The sequence below is a fragment of the Acanthochromis polyacanthus genome, chromosome 14, assembly GCF_021347895.1.
Source record: "Acanthochromis polyacanthus isolate Apoly-LR-REF ecotype Palm Island chromosome 14, KAUST_Apoly_ChrSc, whole genome shotgun sequence".
NCBI lineage: Eukaryota > Metazoa > Chordata > Actinopteri > Pomacentridae > Acanthochromis > Acanthochromis polyacanthus.
The window spans coordinates 32,820,403-32,841,434 of record NC_067126.1 but is presented as its reverse complement, the minus strand read 5'-3'; the positions used below and the strand labels follow the sequence as shown (position 1 = coordinate 32,841,434).

Sequence of the window (21,032 nt, the reverse complement as noted above, 5' to 3'; positions counted from 1 at the left end):
TTTTTAGCATGCAGATAGAAAAAAATAGGTGGCTAAACCAACAGAGATCATAGAACCCTCATGTTTTTTCATTCATACTCTCATATGAGCCATCAGCGGAACCCAAAATCTCATGTTTTTAAAGAGTGCAGGTTTGTATTACAGGTGTCATCTGGCCTCCAACCTAAACAACAATGCAGGGTAATTTAGAGGTCCCTACATGGAACTTTGAAAAACGATTTACCACAACATTAAAAGCATAACATATGTGGGCCACTGGCAAAAGAGGTCGTGCTGCAGATTGTGTCCATTTACTTGCTACACCTGCAGGAACACATGTGGTTTTGGGTTGTGGCCAAAAAAGCGCCAGAGAGCTTTCGTTTAGTGATTGTTGTGAGGCATTTGATTTGGCATAGGCAGACCTATCTCCATAGCACTGTGTCAATGCTGGAGAATGGTCTGGCAGCACCTCATTGTAATTAGAGAGATAGATTAAACCTTTATTGATCCCGCAGCGGGGAAATTTTCAATGTTACAACAGCGAATAGAAGTAACAGTGCAAGAAAACGAAAAATAGCAGCACACACTGTACACAGTGCACAGATATCATTTTCTCCTTCATTTTCTCCTTCTAGAAGAAATCTAAATGTTTATAGACAAGTTCCTGTGAAATTGCCCAGTGTTCTTACATGCCATTCTGGTACAAAGAGGAAAACGGTCTAGCTTGAATTTATTTAAACCAATCAGTTATCTTGGGCAGAGCTAAGCCCAGGATGTAGCAACAGTGTCCCTGCAAAGCAGTGATGAGTGAATTATTGTGGTGAAATATTTGCATGCACAGAGGCTCCAAATATCGTTCAAGCAGCAAATTCACAAAACACAGAGCAAGCAGGGCTGCTTTACTGCAAGGTCCAAATCTGGTAAGTGGCTTGAAGGTTGTTTCAAGTTGTGAAGAGGAGTTTGAAAATGGTTACATATAGATAATAAAAGGGTAGAAGAAAGTCGCATGAAGGAAAAGGTTTTGCAGGTTTACCCCCTCAGTCTACAGACTAGCTGGAACTAGCAAATAAATGCAGACAGCATGATCAAGATTCCAAAGTGGAAGTCCTGTTTGATTTTTAAAAAAAGCTAACAATTTCCACTTTAAAAAAAAAAAACAGACACTTTGACATATTTCTGAGCAAAGGAACCACACCACACACACCTCACGCAAAAATCTGAATAGAATGGTCTATATTTTACACAGCTCGGATACATACTGCTTAAATGCTGCTCTCATTCCTGATGAGGCAGTTTCATTGATTCAAGTGGAAACGTACAACTGCAGCAGCCACGCCACAAACAAACTACATACATTTAGTGCAGCCACAGGTTAAGTCTGTGTGTTGCTCTGCCCCTTTCGTTGATGTATGGGAAATCTGGCCAATACCAAGTACTTGATTAAGGCTCAGGAGAGCTTGTATCTATTATTTAGGAAGGAAAAAGAAATAAACACTTACTGATGGTATGAATCCACGCTCTTATCTCTGCATTTTAAAGGTTTTGTATACCTACCCATCCATCCTTCACCTGCAGTTTAAAGAGTACCACAGTACTTCCTGATTGAAAGTGAATGTAAAAAGAAATTCTAAGCTACTGACCAATACTGGTTGTTGAAGAGAATGTAAAGCAAAACCCAACTAGGAAAACTTGTTGTGAAATTACAGCTTAGCTATATATAATACAATACAAGACCGAGGACTGTGCATTGACGGTGGTTTAGGCCAAGTCTTGGAGAAAAATGATGTTCCTTATTTGAGTGCTTTCTCTCTGAATGGAAACCTCTTTGTAGTGTTGTGGCGAGTTGTGTTTTTCGTTGTGATTATGTACAGTGTATGACTACAGCATAGGGCAGAGTGAAAAGATTTTGTACTGTAGGTGGTGGGGTGCAGGTGAAAGGGTGTCAGGGGAACCGTCAGGATGCACAAAGCCTTTTACCCCCGTGGCATGCGGCAGAGATCCCTCCCATGGGCTGTCAGAGCCAGGGCCTCTACACTTATCAACCCATCCATTGTGAAATCAGCCGCCCTGGCCAACCATAGCCATGCAAAATACACCCCCTGCATTAAACACAATTTCAATCATCCTCAACCATCTCCCTCCTGCTTTCCTCTCCCTCTCCCTCGGCCTCTCCTCTCTCTTACAGTGAATAAACAGTTGTCACCGTCAGGTAGCTCAAAATGCAAATTGGTAACAAATGGATCCACTTGAACACTCTTAATTACATGATATGTATTCCATGAATCACAAATGGTATAGTCCTGAAGATTCAGCAGCACAATACGGTGTCCCTTTAATAATTGATTTGAAAATAATGCCACATAAAAAAAGAATCACACCACATCTTCTGCACTAGCTGCATATCAACCCAAGTCATGGGCTGTGCACTCCAGTAAGCGTGCAAAGAGGGAATAAAGACAAGAACCTTTTCTCTGGATGCAAAGATAACTGTCAGGTTCTTTAGGACCAAAGGCTCGCTGGCACTGTAAGAGAAGTTGACTCTGTCAAAGGTGATGGAGCCTGTCCTGGGCCAATCACTGGGAGGCTGTTTGTCCGTCTCCCAGGGCGCCTCACTCTCCAGCTCTGCATACTCAAACACTCTCTCAACTGATGTCATCTACAAAAAAAGCATAAATATTAGAAGAAGTAGTTTTGTTTGCATGGAATTTTGCTCTTTTTACTGCTTTAAAAATAAATGAAAAATACAGTTCGCCTGCTTCATTAATTTTAGGTCATATAGTTATTACTGAATGAATGGCAGCCTATTTTTCCAAGAGAAGCCTAATTAATAGGTGGTGCAGTTCCAGCGATTTTGTATTGACTTACATGAAGATGCAGAAATGTCCTGACATTTATTCTCTAGTATAAGTCACGTTTTAATTACTCTGGATCCCACAGTCCCCATAATCCAAATTAACTAAATATTGAAAACAACCTCCTAAATGGCCACCTAAAACCTCATACCTACAGTTAATAATGCAGATCTTCCAAAAAAAAACCTTTGAAATATAAAGCCCAAGTCAAAATAAACCTATTGGCATCATCACAATTATTTTGTAAACTTAAAAAAAAATGTCTTCAAAGACAAAAAAAGACTTTGTGCAACTGTTGTCACAGCTTGAGCAGTAAACTTAACTGTGTATGTAAAATTGATAGTGTGTCCCTTTAGTTAACCATCATAAGTAATGCTGAAGGTAGCCAGTGGAGCAACGGGTATTTCCTAGTTGTCACAATTATATTTGTAAGATTGGCAGTGAGAAACTGACATTGAAATTTGAAAAATAATTCTTAAATGTGGGTAGTTCTGTCCACACAAATGGAAATGTTCTCACCATGTTTTCGATCTCTGCACTTTGCCTGACGCCCCACTGGAACATGCCAGTGAGTGTAACAGCGTAAGACAAAGCCAAACCCACTGCGCCCGCTTCTAAACCTGCGATACCAGACAAAAAGTAAACACACAGTCACATATTCATGACTTCATCATAACGATTTCACTAACAATGTCACAAAGGTCAATAATGTGCTATGTGTGTGTACATGTTGTATCCAAAACCCATACATTACCATCACGGAGGTAAAGACAGCCAAAAGCAGTAATGGTTACAAATACTGAGCAAATTCCATCAAGACGAACAGCGAACCAGCGAGAGGTAGTCAGGAATAGGAACCAGGCCTCTGTTAACAAATACAATCACACAGATGAGATAGAACATGTAATCTGTACAGCCTAATTTTATGTGTATTAAATGTCCAGTGTGTATGACTTAGGGGACTGTCAGATATTGAATGTAATGTTCACAATTGTTTTCAATAAAGTATAATCACCTAAAAATGAAGTGGTGCAGGTTCATTACCTCAGAATGAACCCTTTATATCTGCAGATGAAGTGAGTCAGTTGTGTTGCACAGGCTGTTTTCTACAATAGCTCAGGCTAGACAAACCAGACATCAGCACGAGAGTGTGTCTTTCACATTTCTATTGGTCCCTGTAGGCTCTCCTACACCCACAGAAGGGGAATGGAAAAGCGAGGTGAAGGATATTGGCTTGGCTGCAATTTGCAACCTCTCCTCTAGATGTCACTAAATTTTGCATACTGGACCTTTAAAAAAAAAATCTAACTTATAAGAAATTAATGGTTTGAATTTTTTACTTTTTAAGTAAAATAGACTGTTTTTTACCCTCACCTGAGTGAAGATCTTGATATGCGTCAAACAACTGCTGGAAACTCTGCTGAGCCTTAAAGGCACGGATGGTGCTCAGGCCTTGGAGAGTGGAAGAGAGGTGGGAGAAGACAGGACTCCGAGCTATAAGAGATACAATCATACCATCATTAACAAGGGGAAAGACATCTATAAAACCAGATAACCAAGGCATTTACCCCTACAATTAAAATTTTCAAGTCAAATCCTTTCCTTATTCTCAACTGAGGACCGTTTTGAAGAGTTTGGACCACTGTTCTTAGCTACTGGCATGGTTTGGAGTGAAATATATGTGCTTCATCATGCAAACACTAAACACGTCTCTGATTCCAAACAATTCTGATTTACTGAAAGGTCGAAATTCACTTCCTTTTGTTTCTACTTATTATACTCACAAAGCCTTTGACAAAACCTAAATGTTTCCTTTCAGCTTTTTAACAGAACCTTTGTTCTATAGAACCAGTTGGACAATGTGCATTTAGACTCTCAGCTCAAAATAAAATAGACAAACTAAAAGCCTACTATGGCCCAGTCATGCCCACTTGGCATTTTTCCCCATTGTACGCCATGTCATGAACTCCCATCTCTTGAGGAAACTGCGTGTGGCCGAGCCATAGGCCACCACCACCTTTAGCCTTTATAATAATGACCATGGCTTTCTTCAATGGTCTATTAGCATTCCTGTGGTCTGCTTTTGTCTCTTGTCACAAATGGACAAGCCCACCCCCACCCACCCCCCAAAAAAGGAAAGGAAAAAAAAAAAGATTACTGGTAGACTCGAGACGCTTGATGTCCCTGGAGGTCCTCAGGAAGTAGCATCGCAGAAACAGAAAGATACCAAGAAGAGGAACGACGGGAATCAGGATCCAGGGGATGATGACGGCAGCTACTGCAATAACTCCAATGACCTGGAGAAAAACCTGGGAGAGAAAGAAGAAGTGTGAGCACAATATTCACCACATAGCAACAGAGTCAAAAGCTCGGCTGCTGCTGTGCGGGCTACCATTGGAGCAGTGAGGTCTATTTCTTAAGGCTGAACAAGAGAAAATCTTTCAGCCATATTTGTACGACATAAAGTAAGGTAACAGCAGGTTGTGGGACTGAGCTTATGTGACTCACAGTGTGAAAGGAAAACGATAGCAGCGCTAATTCTCACTTAGTAGCAGGTGAGAATTTACCACTTTGGCCACTGCAGCTCATATCCCTGGCTCTCTTGGGCTTTCCCTTCAACACTTCTGGCCTGCAAACCTCCCTGGCAGAGCAGCCAGCCAACAGCCATGGCCACAGTGACTGGCAGAGAGCTCTGGGAACCACACTGTGGGTGTCTGATACATCGCACTCAGACCGCACAGGCCTCAACAACACAGTGACTCATCACCCGTGTTAATGGCTCTGTGACACATCTAGACCAGGACACCAGAGCTGCCTAAACAGGACTGGAGGCTGTAAGTCTGATGGCTATCAAAGCACACACACCCGCACTGTGTTTAGAAAATGGAAAAAGCATCTGATAATGTATCATTATGACTGATATTAAGATAAAATGCCTTTACCTGCTGGTGGTAAATATCAGGTACAATTTTGAAGTACTTGTATTTCTACTGTGAAGTATCTACATTTTAGTAGGCAATACTGTACTTATTACACCAATACACTGGAAAATACCTATAAATTATACTAGCTATTATAAAAGATGTAATTCAACAAACTGAATAGGTAATACTCACCTAAAGAACACTTTTTTTCCCCCAACACTTGAAGTACAGTTTGCAGATTACACCTCTGTAGTTGCTTGAGTTACTTTAACTCAAGGAAAATTGTGCATGCAGGACTGATAAAAGCCTACTTCTCACTGTAAGACATGAATATTTCTGCTACAATTGGGAAATAAATACAATAACAGTAGCTGCGTATCTAGAAAATTTAAAACTATTTCTAGAAAATTACAAAATACAGATTGCAAGGATAGAAAATAACTGATTGTATTTGATAAATCATTGAACTTAAGTACAATTTTGAGGTACATTTACTTCATTTGATTTTAATCTTTTATATACATCTTGCTGATACTGCTTCAGGGTGTTCTCTTAAGTAGGATGCAGGACATTTAGTTTTAGTGAAGTGTGTTTACCATGTGGTACTGATACTTTCCTTAAGTAAGGGATCTGAATATATGTGAGGCCATCTACTCTTAACTGGAAGGTATACTGTGGTACATATTTCATATTCGATTGAAACATGATAAAATTGAAACCTCACACCCTGAAATTAGATACATCCTCAGAGATGAATCCCAAAACGCGGAGATTAGGATCGTACTGTTACCTTCAGTGGTCTCAGACTAGCCCAGAGAGATGAAAATTTAATTTAGCACCTTAATTACGGATGTTATCTGCCACTTAAGCACACATTTAAGCATGATCACTTTCAGTGTAGTTTTATGATGAAAAGCCACTCAATTCCATTTGCAGTTCAGATAAGAGGGAATTACTAGTCTAACCATTGCTGTGGTGGAGCCCACACAATCAAACTGTGAGTCGAAGCTACTGAGCACAACTGATCCCAAGAATTTCACAGTACATAAGTTTCAATCTTAGCCTTGATGGAAGGCTACCAGACTGCAAAGTGAGATGATGGCACACGGGCCATTACTGCATGTTATCCAGCCTTCCCTTGAGGAGATCAAATATTAACTGAACAAATGTCTTATCGTGGATGCTGTTTTCTCTTTCACTCCCCAGCTGGTGATTGGTGACATGGTGACACTGCTCATTCACGTTCGCCGGTTGGCTAATTTGAATGCTAATTGGGCCCCATTTCAGCGGTAGGCGCTAAAGGTCTGAGCCCGGTCAGGCTTATCTGACAGTGGGGTCATCTGAGGGGACGGAGGAGAAACAGGAACCATTAGATAGAAGTCTTGCCTCCTCCTCCTGCTCCCCAGGGCCCGCTGTCGCCAGGACCCCGTTTGATGTGATCCATTTGCGTGGTTTGGCGCTTATCGTGTCAGCATCGGGAACACCACGGCCCCCACCCACACTACACACAGATGACCACGATAAGTGATCCTACAAGCACACACCTCACCCCCTCAGACCACATCCATATCTCCTATGAAACCACACAGGAACAGTAAACTCCCAAAGCCACATCCCGCTGCACATAAAAGTGGATAAAAGGATGAAAGGTTTTGTATACAAACAGTTTAAATAAAGAATTACCACTAATAGCTCTTTAGCAAGAAAAGAAAGCTACCGCACGCATGTGATTCAGCCATTCAAGCAAAATGGGCGCACTGCTGTGTCCAAAGACCATTCAGATCTCTGCTGACCCTAATTGCTTTATTTTCTCTATGATCCTATCAGCTCTTTGATGTCCAAATAAATGTAGAAAATTGAAGTTAATTGCTATATTTGTGTTCGGCAATGATAGCGACTGTTGTTCCACAGCAGAAAATAAACACTTCCCTTTTAATTAAACATCCCTCCAGACACAAGGAATCATTATGCTTTTTACAACCCCTTTTTCATCCTCTCTTTATTTACTGACAGTAAGCAATATTTGCCACTGGGAAAAAAAAAAAAGTGCAAACACAACAGGAAATGAGGGGAGAGCACGGTAAAGAAGAAATTCTCAAAAGAAGCCCTCTGTCATAGTTGGAATTTTCTTCTTTTTTTTTTTTTTACTCCACACTTTCCGTGACAGGGCGGCACAATAAGTCGCAAGGGTCAGTGGTACTGAAACAAAACAGGGCTGTTCCACTTTGGCTCTGGAACAATACGAGTGACCCAATCCATTCTGCTCCGTGTTTGGGCTTTATTTTAGCATTAAATGCCCAGATGCTGTGGCTTTTCTTTGGGAGAAATGACTGTGGACACCTCCTTCACATTTTCCCTTTCTGGGCCGTTTTCACTTCATAAAGCTGCAGTCAATGTGTTTTGTGTGCGGTGAGGAGGGTCTGACACATACTGTGGTGGTCTCAGTCGCTGTCTACATTGGTGGCTCAAGTAGTCCTAGGATTAGGCCTTTGTGTGCTGTGAAAAGGTAAAAGAAGTCACTTATTTGGGCTCAGTCAAGCTGCTGATTTCCAACCCCATTTTGGAAATAAGAGAAAGGCTTTGAAATGCGGTCTCTCTGACCCTCTCACTCTCTACTATAAATCACTAGTGTCCGGCAAATTCATTCATTCGGTCATTGCTTCATTCTCTTGAAAACAACACACAAGAAAAAAACAAAAAAAAAAACAATTCACACGCACAAAAGTCACAGAAAGCACAGAATTCATTATCTTCGTCATACTGGTATGAGGTGAGATTCTAGATTAGATTGGGACTTTGTTATGCAAGTTCCCAGGCTCCTGGGTCTGGCCTGCATGTCTGAGTCAGAGCAGCTGAGGTGCTGGACCGCAGCATCATGGGAGACCACACATACACACTCTGGAAGCTTTTGCTGGCCGATGCTCGCCATCAAATGACCATGTGTGGTATTGCTGAGTGGCCACTTAATTACACCCATAAGCACACACTCACCCACACGATGTTGTTTTCATGTGTTTTCGGCTTCCATTTGCACCGATTCATCAAGCGAGTGAATAAAACAACCAGAACAGCGATTTCGAGCCTTCTCACCTTTCTGTGTATTTTTCACCCTTGTGCGGGAAGACAATGACACCGTCATAAAAAACAATGCTCAGAGGGGATGTATGGCACAGGCTATATAGTTCCACACCGGACTGTCTTCTGCGTTTCTCAGGCTAACCTCTAATGCCTGGAGCCAGTGCATTCTTCGCTTCTTCTGTCACCAGCGTGGTAAAGAAGCAGAGAAAGCCGGTGAAATCCCATCCTACAGCACTCACGGTTACGTCAGCAGTTCTCATATCCCACAAAGCCACTGAAGAGGCCTGACACACAATGTGCCACAATATAGAGAGTCACACAACGATCCACCCGCCAGTGTTTTGAGACAATAGCCATTTTTTGCTCTGCATTGGTGTGTCGGTCCTTCTGTGCAGGGTTTGTGTCCGTTTTTGTTTTCTCCCTCTCGATGATTGTTATATGTAGTTTATGAATTATGACACAGCGTTTATGCATCTTCATATGCCAGTGACACTAGAAAGAGCAGGATAAGTCACACTTAAATGAAAGTAGCTGCCAGTCTGAGCATAAACAACCCTGAGAAACGTGTGTGGACAAGAAGTGGTATAAATGCAGTGCGAGACCCAACAGTTAGTGGTGTGACTTGGTCAAGAGCCTTCACACAAAATCCACTGAAAGACCCCTGTACTCACCCCTCATTGTCTTGGCCTCCTCCTCTGCCCCCTCTGTGAAAATAGAGGCAACCCAGGATTTAAAGGTCAAGTCCGCACAAAAGCTGACAGTCCCCAAAGCCTGAGGTGTTTTTAATTGACATTTCTGTCTTTGTCCCCCTGACCATAAAGAGGGGGGAGAAAGAGCCTTTTTTCCCAATATACTAAATTACTACTAAATGAGACCTGTGAAAAAATAGGGCTCTGGGGTGTAAGCAGGTTCCCCCAGCTTGAGGGAATCCCCTTGTTAGGCAGGCATGGGGGCAGTGCTGAAGGGCTGTGAAGTGCTTACTCCACCATAAAAGGGGAGGCTCAGGCACAAATCCCCGCACAGAAGCGGCCTCTCTCCATAGAGAGAGATAAACCAGTTAGGGCATTGTTTATGAAGTTTCACTTTATTCCCCCCTGACAACCATTTAAACAATGACTATGGGGAAATGTCCCTCTACGAATGAGCAACAATGGTCAAGATCAGCAGCTTTTCTGTACAGCTAATACTTTGATAATAAGAGGGAAAATCGTCCTTCCTGAAAGCATTAAAGACGGGTCCACGAGAGACACCTGCAAACAAGAGCTGAACGCGGCACAAACAAAAGTGTTTTGTCCAGAGGATGCCACCTTTGTCCACTTTCATAATCACCTCCCACTGTCTGCTGCAGCAAAAGACTGACTGAAACAATGTTCACATTGTACATCCAGTCTTATTTTGGCAAAGGTTTCTCTTCACTTATTAAACACTATTTTTTCTACGTTTGTCATAATATAGGTAATTGCTAATATGACAGAACAGATGAGTCGCATATGAAGTTCAGTGAGTACTGTATATGAGCAACAAAAGTCCATTTTTTAGTCTATTTTCCTGTGTTTTCAGTTGGACTTATGGGCCCTCTACAAAGTTATTATTTTACTTTAACCATTATTCACCTTATTATCAAAATGAGGAGAACGATAGCAGACAAAAAGCTTTTGTGTGTATGATCTTTTGTGCTTTCAGCATTTAAGATGGCTTTTGTCTACCGTGAGATGGGTATCTGCCACAAACATCACTCAGGCATTGTGGAGGGGGGATTCATTTTCAGCGCGCCTTTGTTCTATTCTTTGGCCCGAACCAAGGAGCCACGCCTGCTCCTCTACCTCGAATTGTGCAGCGAACATTCCCTTCTTTGTGGCGCTAGGTGCATGAGTTGGCTCATCTCCGCAGGCTTTCGTGGGAGATGGCTGTCACGGTGGCAGGGTGGCATTTGGTAACCTAACCTGGCTATGCATCAGGGTGGCCCTTGGCGACCAGGCCACTAAGGCTGTAAAGCATTAGGTGAATTGTGCTGAGAGGCGAAAGTCCTGCTCAGGATCTGTTCCAACTGACCTGTCCCCCTCCCAGGTCCACTCCTGCAAACACATCGCATGCCTGCTGCTCACACATTTTTCCTCTTTGCCACTCAACACACCATCCTCGCCACACCCTCGCCGCCTCCTCACTGTTCCCCAGCCTCCACATCTGACCCATCATCATGCGGCTTTATTTCCTCTTTGGTGCCTTTTTCTCTCCCAATCACTTGCTTAGTCTCCCTACACATTCCCTGAAGATGCCACTTCTGTTGTGTCACACCGAGGAAGCCACGCCCTCAGCCTATGTGCACACTTTTATTAAATCTGTGCAGGCGCTGGGCCGCGCTGGCGGGTAATCCTACAGTAATTGTTTCCAGATTAGGGGACCCGGACCACAAAGCAGGTTTAGCCAGGCATGAAATGGCCTCCCCATGCTGCAGCGCCAGCGACCAAACCTGCCGAGGTGAGACTCACCTGGATAAAGTCCACAAACGTCCATGGAAGCAGGGAGTCCAGGTAACCAATGTCCTTCGAAAACCTGTTGAGGATTCTTCCTGAGAAACAACACAAAAGAAACAGATTAAGACAAGACCAGAGTAAAGAATTGCACAATGGAATCACACATTTGACAGCAGAATTTAGTCATATTAGTTAAAAAGATGTTGTGCCATTGTGCATTCAAAATTAATGCACTCAAGTGAGCTGAAAAATTAAGTGAGTATTTATCATGTAATGTAATTTACAGCTCTTACTTCGACTAATCCCATATGGCATTTGGAACAACAAATCAAACTCAAATATAGATATGCTTGATCCATTTGTTACTCTGCACCCATAGAAGCCTATTTTTTTTGTTGATTTAAATTTCCCATTGAGCAACTGTTACCAAAGTCCCTTCCAATTTAATAGAACAGAGCTTATACATTGAGCGTGATATCAGATGGAAAACACAGGCCTATCTAGATTAAACAATGAATCATTATTTGTCTAGCATTTCATAAAGACTGCCCTACTCTTGGCTGAATACGTGAGGGAACCTTTTGTTTGGTAACAAAAGGGCAACAGAAGCTGCGTACCTGCCTTTATGTTCTGACTGGCAGTGTCTGTGACGTTAATTGAGTTGCCTCCAATCTGCTCAGGTGTTCATTATTTTGGCTGGTGCTCTGCAGGTGCTGTGGCAGCCCTTTATTGTCACTCCTTTAGTAACTTTGCTCCCCTATTCTGATCCCACAGCACATAAGATTACACTCCAGCTGCTTTCACACACTGTTTACTGCAGGGTCAGTGATAGCCAATCCCCACAGTACACTTCCTAAAGGCAGGCAAGACAGAAAGGCTTTTACTATCTCTGTCCCCGAAGGAAGCTGCCTGACTCTCCGAGGCAGACAACAAGTACCACAGCGGTGCCAGAATTGCCGCAGCTATAGCAGGGCTCACGTTAAAAGGCACGAATAAGCTGCGAATGTGCTGTACGTCTGTAGTGTATTTTCCCTGACAAAGTGCGTCCAAATTGGTGTCATAATTTGTCATAATGCACTTAAGAAATCAATTGTCTCTCATCATGGCACACTGCTAAGCAAACAATTACATCTGTCTAAAGAGAATGTAAATAAAGCACAAATATAGGGTACAAGCCCTGATAAAGTAAAACCAAGCACACAAGCATGCAGATGAGTTTATCTTGGCCCACAGAATAGGCCGTGGAACAGGGTGGGACTTGGTAAAAGTACAGAGAAAGGAACAGAGGAGCGGCATATTGGCAGAATGTGGAGGTATGGCACTCTGGAGGCGTGGTGCAGCCATGGCACTGCTGACCTAAAAGTTGCCTCCCAGCCTCTGAGTCGGTCCTATGGAGGTGGGCCCTGTAATCACCTCTCTCCACGGCCGTAAGCAGCTTACAGCTTTATCCAAAATGCCGCTCCCGCCTAAAAACATGCATGCAGACGAGGCCGGGCTCCCCATAACAGCCATTGCATAAACCTAGCCAGAGCATTATTCCCCGCAACAACCCAGCAATGCTCCAAATCAGTACTGATTCAAAGTCAAGTGGCGTAAGCATGTTGTACACTCGGAGGCAGACTAATCTTATTCACAGTGTGAGTGCCCCTTTAGCATACAGACATCCCGAGGGGAGGGTTCAAGCAAGGGGGTAGAGCTGCCACTATACCAGGGTAGAATATCGCTGCTTTAGTCTGGGAATGGGGGGAGTACTTGTCAGACTGTGTTTGTGAAAGCTCCAATAATATTTTATGTAATTTTACTGTCTAAGCCATAGATGACCCAAATTCATGCATATCTGACAAACAATGCCAATAAGAAAAGGATAGGTTTCTGCGGGTTACATCATACCATGGTTAGAGGGTGTTAGAGCAGAGAACATCAGTCAGCCATCAGCTGTTTGACAAGAGGCTCAGTTAACACAGACTTTCAGAGGGGATGAAGTAAAGACCCATCTTCATCGTGCACAGACTATAGAGGGGATACATTACGGTGATGCAGTTACACAAAGACATTCACTGCATGGAAATGCCTATGAGGTAAGATCGGTGTGGGACAATGGCTTCAATCACTCTGGGTGGTTGTCAACAATATCACCTATTGTGTGGAGAGGGGTATAGACGTTTCAGGATATCAGCAGCATTAGTATCAAACAATTTCTCATGCTTGAAGACTCCAGGGGTGATTTGCACCACTTTTCAGGCTCAAGAAATATCAAGCCCTCCCAACTAAGGTGGCCTCTTAGGTGGAGATATTAGGTGAGCAGGGCCCCCAATCACTCCTAAAGAAGTGGAACAGTGGGGTCCGGCTCGAGCAGGACGTGTGGCAAATCGCTGTTCCCTGTAAACATCAAGATAAGGGGACGACTCAGAGCCGCTCCATGTGTGGGCCCCAGTGCAGTTGGTGGGGCCTTTCAGTGAGGCAAGTGTGATAATGAAGGAATACTGGGGAGGGGGCTGCCAAGGCTGGAGGTGGCACAGCTCACCTGCACTTCCATGAAGGGCCCAGAGGCCTGGGGCAGCCTCCCACCGCCGGCGCCTTGCTGCCAATACTAATACATTCTAAATCCATTCTCTTCGCTCACACCGCCAGGCTCCTGCAATCTCCTCTCCTTCCCTTTCATGCAATTAAATAGTGGAAGTGCCGAGCGAGGGGGAGCCCTATCAGCCATACTGCACACACACACGGCTCCATCTCCACATTCAATTTACACACTTCGATATCATCATCCTCTCTGCAGTACTTCCTTCACTTCACTCTTAACACTCTTGCATCCCAGACCTGAAATACAGACATTAAAAACATTGCCTCTGTAGACACAATTAGAATCTCACATCACTGACTACAGAAGATCTAATGTTCCCTGCGTCAACAGCGAGTGAGTGACACCCGGCTCTGAGATGGCCCACTATGCTGATGTGAAACGAGGACGGCAGATGTGGATGTGTGTGTGTGTCTGCGCGCGCGCGTGTGTGTGTGTGTGTGTGTGTTGACTGAAACTCCACTCCTTGACTGTGCTGATGAGCTGAAGCCCTGGCCTGCAGTCTCTGAGGGGATTAGCCCACTCAATGACACTAAATTACAGGGATCAACATCAGCTCAACACATCCACCGCTGTCTGTGCTGCTCTAACTGGATCACATTTGGATGAACAGCTGTAATAAGACAGTCCATATTACTAAAATTGAGCAACATGAATATTTAAACTGGTATAAATTCACACAAAAGGAGGACAGAGCTGCTTATGTTCTCTATCCAAAAAAAAAAAAAAAAAAAAAAATCACCCGGCTATCTAAAAACTTATCAAACAGCATTGTTACAATATATATAAAGGTTTTTAATAACAAAAGCACCAACTTGGAAATCAACCATTTCTATAGAGCACAAAAGATAACACAAACACAGATTCAAATGGCACATTCAGTGGCAGATAGAGGAGTGCGACATTGCTTCTCCATCAATCATAATTCGCCGCAGCTGTACTCTTTTGTTATAAACGACCTTCACAGAATAACAAATAAGACCTTTGTGCGCTGATGCTTGAAATGGTAACCTTTAACTCTGTGGACAGCTATCAAACACTGGGCCTGTTCAGCAACAGCGACGGCGCACCTATCACTTACACATGTAAACAGTTGTCACATCCTTAACAGCACATGGGCGCGCAGTTACAAATTACTCACACTTACGGCAAGACGGGAGTGGATGTGGAAGCTGTGATGAAAGTGGCAGTTATTGTTTAAAAAAAAAAAAAGAGGGGGAAAGAACTGTTTAGACAGAAGCGAAACATTAAGACAGAGAGAAGAGAAACCGGCAGAGCTGACAACAGACGTCTTTGAGCTGTTGTTTTTTTCTAAGGTTTTACTCAAGGGGATGATTGGGTTGAAAAAACACACAGCAGAAGAGGAAGGAAAAAATAATAGAAAAACTTATTTATATTGTGCAGATAAAAAAATATGGTCATATTCATGTTTAATCTACAGTCGACTGCACATGGGACAAAAGAACAGTTTACAGCAGACAGTTGTCTATAAATCCAGTCAAACACAGAGTTGTTTGCCAGCTTGGAGGCCAAGCTGTAATGACTGGACTGGTCACACAATGGTTACTGATAGCAGCACAACAGCAATCAGATAGCAGTGTCTGTTAAGCCTCTCCTTTGCTGCGCTATTAAACAGATTATTACATTATTCAAAGTGTTTGTTCTCCTCCTGTGCATAGATTACCAAGCAAGGCACACCCAGATAAGCTGTCAGGTAGCCCAGTGCGTAACACGACGGCAGCAGGAAAAACAAAAAGTCAAAGATTAAGACATGTGGTGTTTGCTCCAGACACAGCTCTGCAAAGGAAAGGCTTCGTCGCTACACCCACTTCTAATGCCAGCAGAAACCGCAAGCTCCTGAACACCCTCAAATCATATTTAGACTTGTGTTACCAGCTTATTATGACTCATTATACAGATACAAGTTCCCTTCTTGTTGAGAATTCCCACCCGAGCTGATTGTGTTGTACACGCATGTCACTATGAAGAGATTAGGCTGAGTAATTATCTGCTGACAGGTGAACAATGATCCAGAAAAATTAAAGTTATCAAAGTGGGCCACTTGACAGTTGACTTTGGATATGAATGACAGATTGCAGTGACATTACTTTCTCTAATTAACAGAGGCCTTTAATTAATGCAATAAAACCAGAAGAGATAAAATATCAAAAAGAGCAACACATTTTTGCCGCTAATTAAAACAAATCTTGAACTCTCCTCTCAGCTTTTTTGGTTTCTATTTAAAAAGGTGTTGCAAAATTAACCTACATATTAAAAAAAAAAGAAAGAAAAAAAAGCAGCAGCCCTCCCTGAGTAAAGTCAGACATATTTGGAGTGTTTGCTCACTTTTAAAATCATGTCCATCTGCCCACTCCATTGACCCGGCAGCTACAGCCTACAAAGCTAATGAAATAATCGAAATTTCTGATACAGCGCGCAAGACAAATATGTCTGTATTTACACAGCTCTATAGTCCAAACACAACATTGACCAAGATCTACTGCAAACAGTATTTATTCAATCTGATTGTTTGCTTTTTTGTACACGCTCACAATAAAAAAAAGATAGCACTCTCTTTGCTCATTTTGAGTAGATTATGGATAAATATTAAGTCATATCACACAGTTTTTGGCTGAATTGACTTCTCGGTCATACAGGCTTTACTTCCCAGCTGTGACTTTTATCATATCAGTGTATTCATAGTCAAAATCTAAACCTAATAACCTAACAGCAAACAATCCTAAATTAAATTTACAGTTATTACAGATATTTAATTGTCTAATTAATATTTATCAGCTGTGTATCCTATTATTAAACAATAAATGGAAATCTAAATGGGATAAAGATTTTAAATATTTGAATAAGTAGAAATATTTAAAACTGTAAATGAATATATGATATGGAACTTAACTGTCATGCCAAACTATTTGCTGTTGAAGGGAAAGCATTCGGGTGTTTGTAAGTGAATGAAATCGTGACAAAGTAAGTAACAGTCTGCTCTCTAGTGGCGAGATGTTACAACAATAAGTCCACAGCGGGTCCTTCCAGATGTTAAAATCTCATAATCCTAATATGACACTGACCACACTATAAATAAGTTCTCAGCTGTTGAAATGACAGTTGGAAATGCCGGCGAGTCACTTACCGATTGGGTTGATGTCGAAAAAACGCATCGAGGTCCGTAAGATGGCACTAAACATGCTGTTGTGTAGGGTTTGGGCCGAGCTCACAAGGACATTGAAGAAGATCAAGCAGCGAAGGAAGCCAAACACCACTGAAGTGGCTGTTAAACCTGACAAATGCACAGAAAATACCATCAGCACACACAGAACTGTACCTACACCAGGATAAGCTATGTGTTTAGGGTAACATTAAGCATACTGAAGAACTAAAAAACAGATTTACTCTATTCCATTTCATTACTTTTATTTCTTCAATGAAGTTTTGTTCACTCATAAATGCTGATTTATTACTGTGAATACAAAGCATGAAAGAGTAAAGAAGCAGGAAGTCACAAGGAGACAATCAGAGCAATCCAACAGCAGAGAACAAGAAAGGCACAGCTATCTCCCTGTACAGCTGAGGCCCATGTACACATACACTGGGCCTTGAAGGCCTTGGGCCACAGCCAAAGAACTGTGGATCTGTTTATTGAATGGCTGCCGCATTCAGAGGCTCAACAGTACACAAAAAGCAACGCGCGCTCAGTGAGCTTCACCTGCGTAAACACCTAGGTACAGGTCAAGGTCCAGCTGCCGAGGAAAGCTGCCATTGAGGTGCTCTGTCACACTGATGTGCTTCTGTTCAGAGGCCCTGCAAGTCAGTCACAAAGGAAACAAAAATCCACAAGGACAAATAAACACAACGAAGAAAGGAAGCTGCAACATGAAGGCACTATACAAAACACATTCCTCCTATCCTGAAGCACAAGGTCAGTTTCAACAAGTGACAGATAATGTCAGGAAAAACAGCTTTCTTCACTCATCCTCTATTAAACCATCAACCATTTTCAGTCTGAGAAAATATGTCAGTTTTGCTGTCAAAACCTGTTAGTCACATTTTTTTTTTTGCAATGTTCCATGTTCACAGAAAGAAAATCTCACCAGCACGCAATCCACCAGTCCTGCAGAACAAATGTAATCTAAAGAAGACAGACACAAAATATCCTCATTACACATTAAAAACAGAACAAACGATAAACACACCGCAAAGCTAATTCGACTTCTAACCACAAAATAATTCAATATTACATAAAATTCACTTGAGATAAATTATGTGGTGCATTTTCCCCCCAACAGTGTTAGCAAATGAATTGAAGAATTGAACTCACATGTGCTAGGGCATTGAGTAAAATGAGGACCAGGAGGACCAGGAAGTTCGCGCCTGCAGTGAAATATTTCACATACATACGCAGGCCGACGTTTCCTTCTAAGCGGCTTTCCTCCTCTGCCGGTTGCACTACCTACAGAGAGACACTAGTGTCAATGCCAGTCATCCAGCATCACTTCAAATCAGCCTGGAACGAGCAGCACGGAAAGGTGAGCGTCTTCTGCCCTCTAGTGGCTGAAAGGATGAACAGCAAGCATTTACCAAAGTGACATTTATACATGTGGCCTTGCAGATCAATTAAAATCAGCCTTTTTTTTTTTTACCGATTATAGTCAATATCTGATAACTCAAATCAGGTTTACTTCACACATTCAATCAGAGTTGATCAATGGCCTGCATACATTTTATGGCACAAATATAACTGAAGAAATAATGCAGAATGGCGATAAGACACAAAGCAGAATCAGAAATACAAGCAGCGAAACAGAAAGACAAAGGAAATGTAAGATGAAATTGTAAAAACACTAATGCCACTGTAAACAATTCAAGTACAATAAAACCATGTACATCTTCAGTTCTGTCTTTTGTCAATGGAAATTTGATTTAAACCTTATTCAAAGGTAAAAGCAATGAGTCTGACCATCTAAAAGGCCTGGAGTTAACTGCTGCCAACACACGCATGGCTTTACAAACAAATGAAACTACTATTTTTAAGGTAAACAGTGCAGGGATGCCAGTACCAGCGTTATGCTCTTCTTTTCTGGTACCATTAAGAATTCCAGCTGCGGCATTCTGCACCAATCGCAAAAAGACAACTGGGATTGGCCACTTCCTGGGTACCACAAGTTACACAAAGCCAGCCTTTTAGAGATCAATACAGCAACCACGTGAGAAAATGGACTTCAGCTTAGCAGTGTTCCTCAATTGACAACAGCAATATTTCACGAAAGAGTTCTGTTTGAAAAATTTCACTGCAGGGTCAGAGGTAAGATTCCTGGCATGGCCATGAAAGCCAACATCCCCTATGTGGCAAACTCTCCGCACTCTGGTGTTGGAAAGGAACCAAAAACAACCCCACTGTCTTGATATCATTTGGCTTAAGACAGTTTTTTGAAATCTAGCATTTCACATCCTGAAGGCAATTAACCCTCCAAACAGCAAAGCCTTTTGGCAGGCTTTAAAGACATGTTATTTTATTTTAAAAAATGCCAAAATCCCACCATTTATGAGAGCCCGAAACTGTAAAAAGACTTTCTTCTGTCACAGAAAATGGTCCAAATCTAAGCTTAAAATGGTGATATTTCTTCAGAATCACTGTATTGCTTGCTTATTCAAAAACTATTCAGAAATAAACAGTTGTACTGAACAGATTCGGTAATAAGACAAGAAATTTTGCACTCCTCAGTGCAACTAAAGTGTCAGAACCTCAGGGATTGAACTGCAGGCTGTGTGCACAGTAAAATCAGAGACAAACATGGAAACAGATTAAAATGCAATAAGTAAAATATCAACAGTATGTAAAGCCACTACTTTTTCCTCGTGATTGAGCACCTGAAAATATTGCATAAATGTTGCTTTTTTTCCCTTTTGGATAAAATAAACAAATTCATGTTCAGCTTTTTTTTTCCTCAGTTATTTATGACATAGCTGTGTCATATTGCACAGAAGGAATGCTGAAGTTCTCTCTGCAGTACTGGTTTTCTATAAAAGTACATGACTTTACATTGCCGTGAAAAATGAACCCACAGCGGGTAAAAATACGAGAGAAGAAAACACACCAAGAAACTGCTCGACGTTCAGCGGGTTCAGGATGGATGTAGTAGAGGTGGAATCCTCTAGATTCAATAAAGGAATATTTGTGGGTCGTCTTTGAACAGGGAAAGGAGAGATAATAGAATGTAATTTTTCGGTATACCTACCAGTGCAAGCGGCTCTGCTCTGTCAATCAAAGAGTACCGTGAGGAGGAGAGCGAAGACATGGAGGACATGGAGTTGTCCGACACAGAGTGGGTGAAGCAGGAGACCGTTCCTGGGATGGGGGTCATGTCCTGCCTGTCCTCCTCCTGGTCCTTATCCTCCTTAAGCAGCGAGGTGAAGTCGAGTCCAGAGCCCTGCAATTCATTGTAAGTTCCTCGTGCCACAATCTGGCCCTGACAAAGAGAGAAAAGAGACACAGTTAACCACCTGTGGCTTAACACACAGTCATAGAAACTAAAGCACAGGCAGACAAAAAAGATCGCGTAACTCAGAGTTTTACCAACAATGAAAGCATTTGTGCGACTCATGGCCTCTGCATTTGTTTTGCCAATACAAGTGCCTTTGACAGGTATCATAGTTGACATTTTTGCTGTTTTCAGGCCTAAAATCAACATGACTGACAATACCCAAACACCACATGGCATTTTAGACAAAGACTCTTCTAAAACATTCTATATACATTTGAGGAAAATTAAAATGGAAAGCCATTTATAAAGATATTGTAATAAACCTGTTGACATGCCATAAATCCCCACTTGACTCACACACTACTTTATATTAAATAACTAAGAAAGTCTTGGAGTCTTGCCAGTCTTTCTTCAGGAGGAAATTAGGAACTGACACACTTCCTTGAGAGGTGTTTTTGTAATGGGTAACTTAGTTGAAAGTGATTTCTCGGAAAATACAATTTGATATTTTCCATATAAAATTTGATATACTGTCCAAAAAAAAAAATCATGATTATCTCACCTTAATAAAAGAACACAAAACTCATTTCATTATTGTTTAGCTAATTATAAGGAGGTTGTTATTAAATTTGGACGTTATTTAGTTGACA

General features: G+C 42.0%; 1 protein-coding gene across 1 annotated transcript in view; it reads right to left on the bottom strand.

The window, feature by feature from the left end:
* Nucleotides 1-21,032, bottom strand: part of LOC110948990 (ATP-binding cassette, sub-family C (CFTR/MRP), member 4) — a 41,427-nt gene that overhangs the window by 9,420 nt on the left and 10,975 nt on the right. Inside the window, 11 exon segments of the mRNA XM_051959251.1 lie at nt 2,444-2,635; nt 3,351-3,451; nt 3,586-3,696; nt 4,206-4,325; nt 4,990-5,140; nt 11,323-11,402; nt 17,034-17,180; nt 17,607-17,701; nt 17,992-18,029; nt 18,219-18,350; nt 20,137-20,367. Coding sequence (XP_051815211.1) covers nt 2,444-2,635; nt 3,351-3,451; nt 3,586-3,696; nt 4,206-4,325; nt 4,990-5,140; nt 11,323-11,402; nt 17,034-17,180; nt 17,607-17,701; nt 17,992-18,029; nt 18,219-18,350; nt 20,137-20,367 — 1,398 coding nt within the window.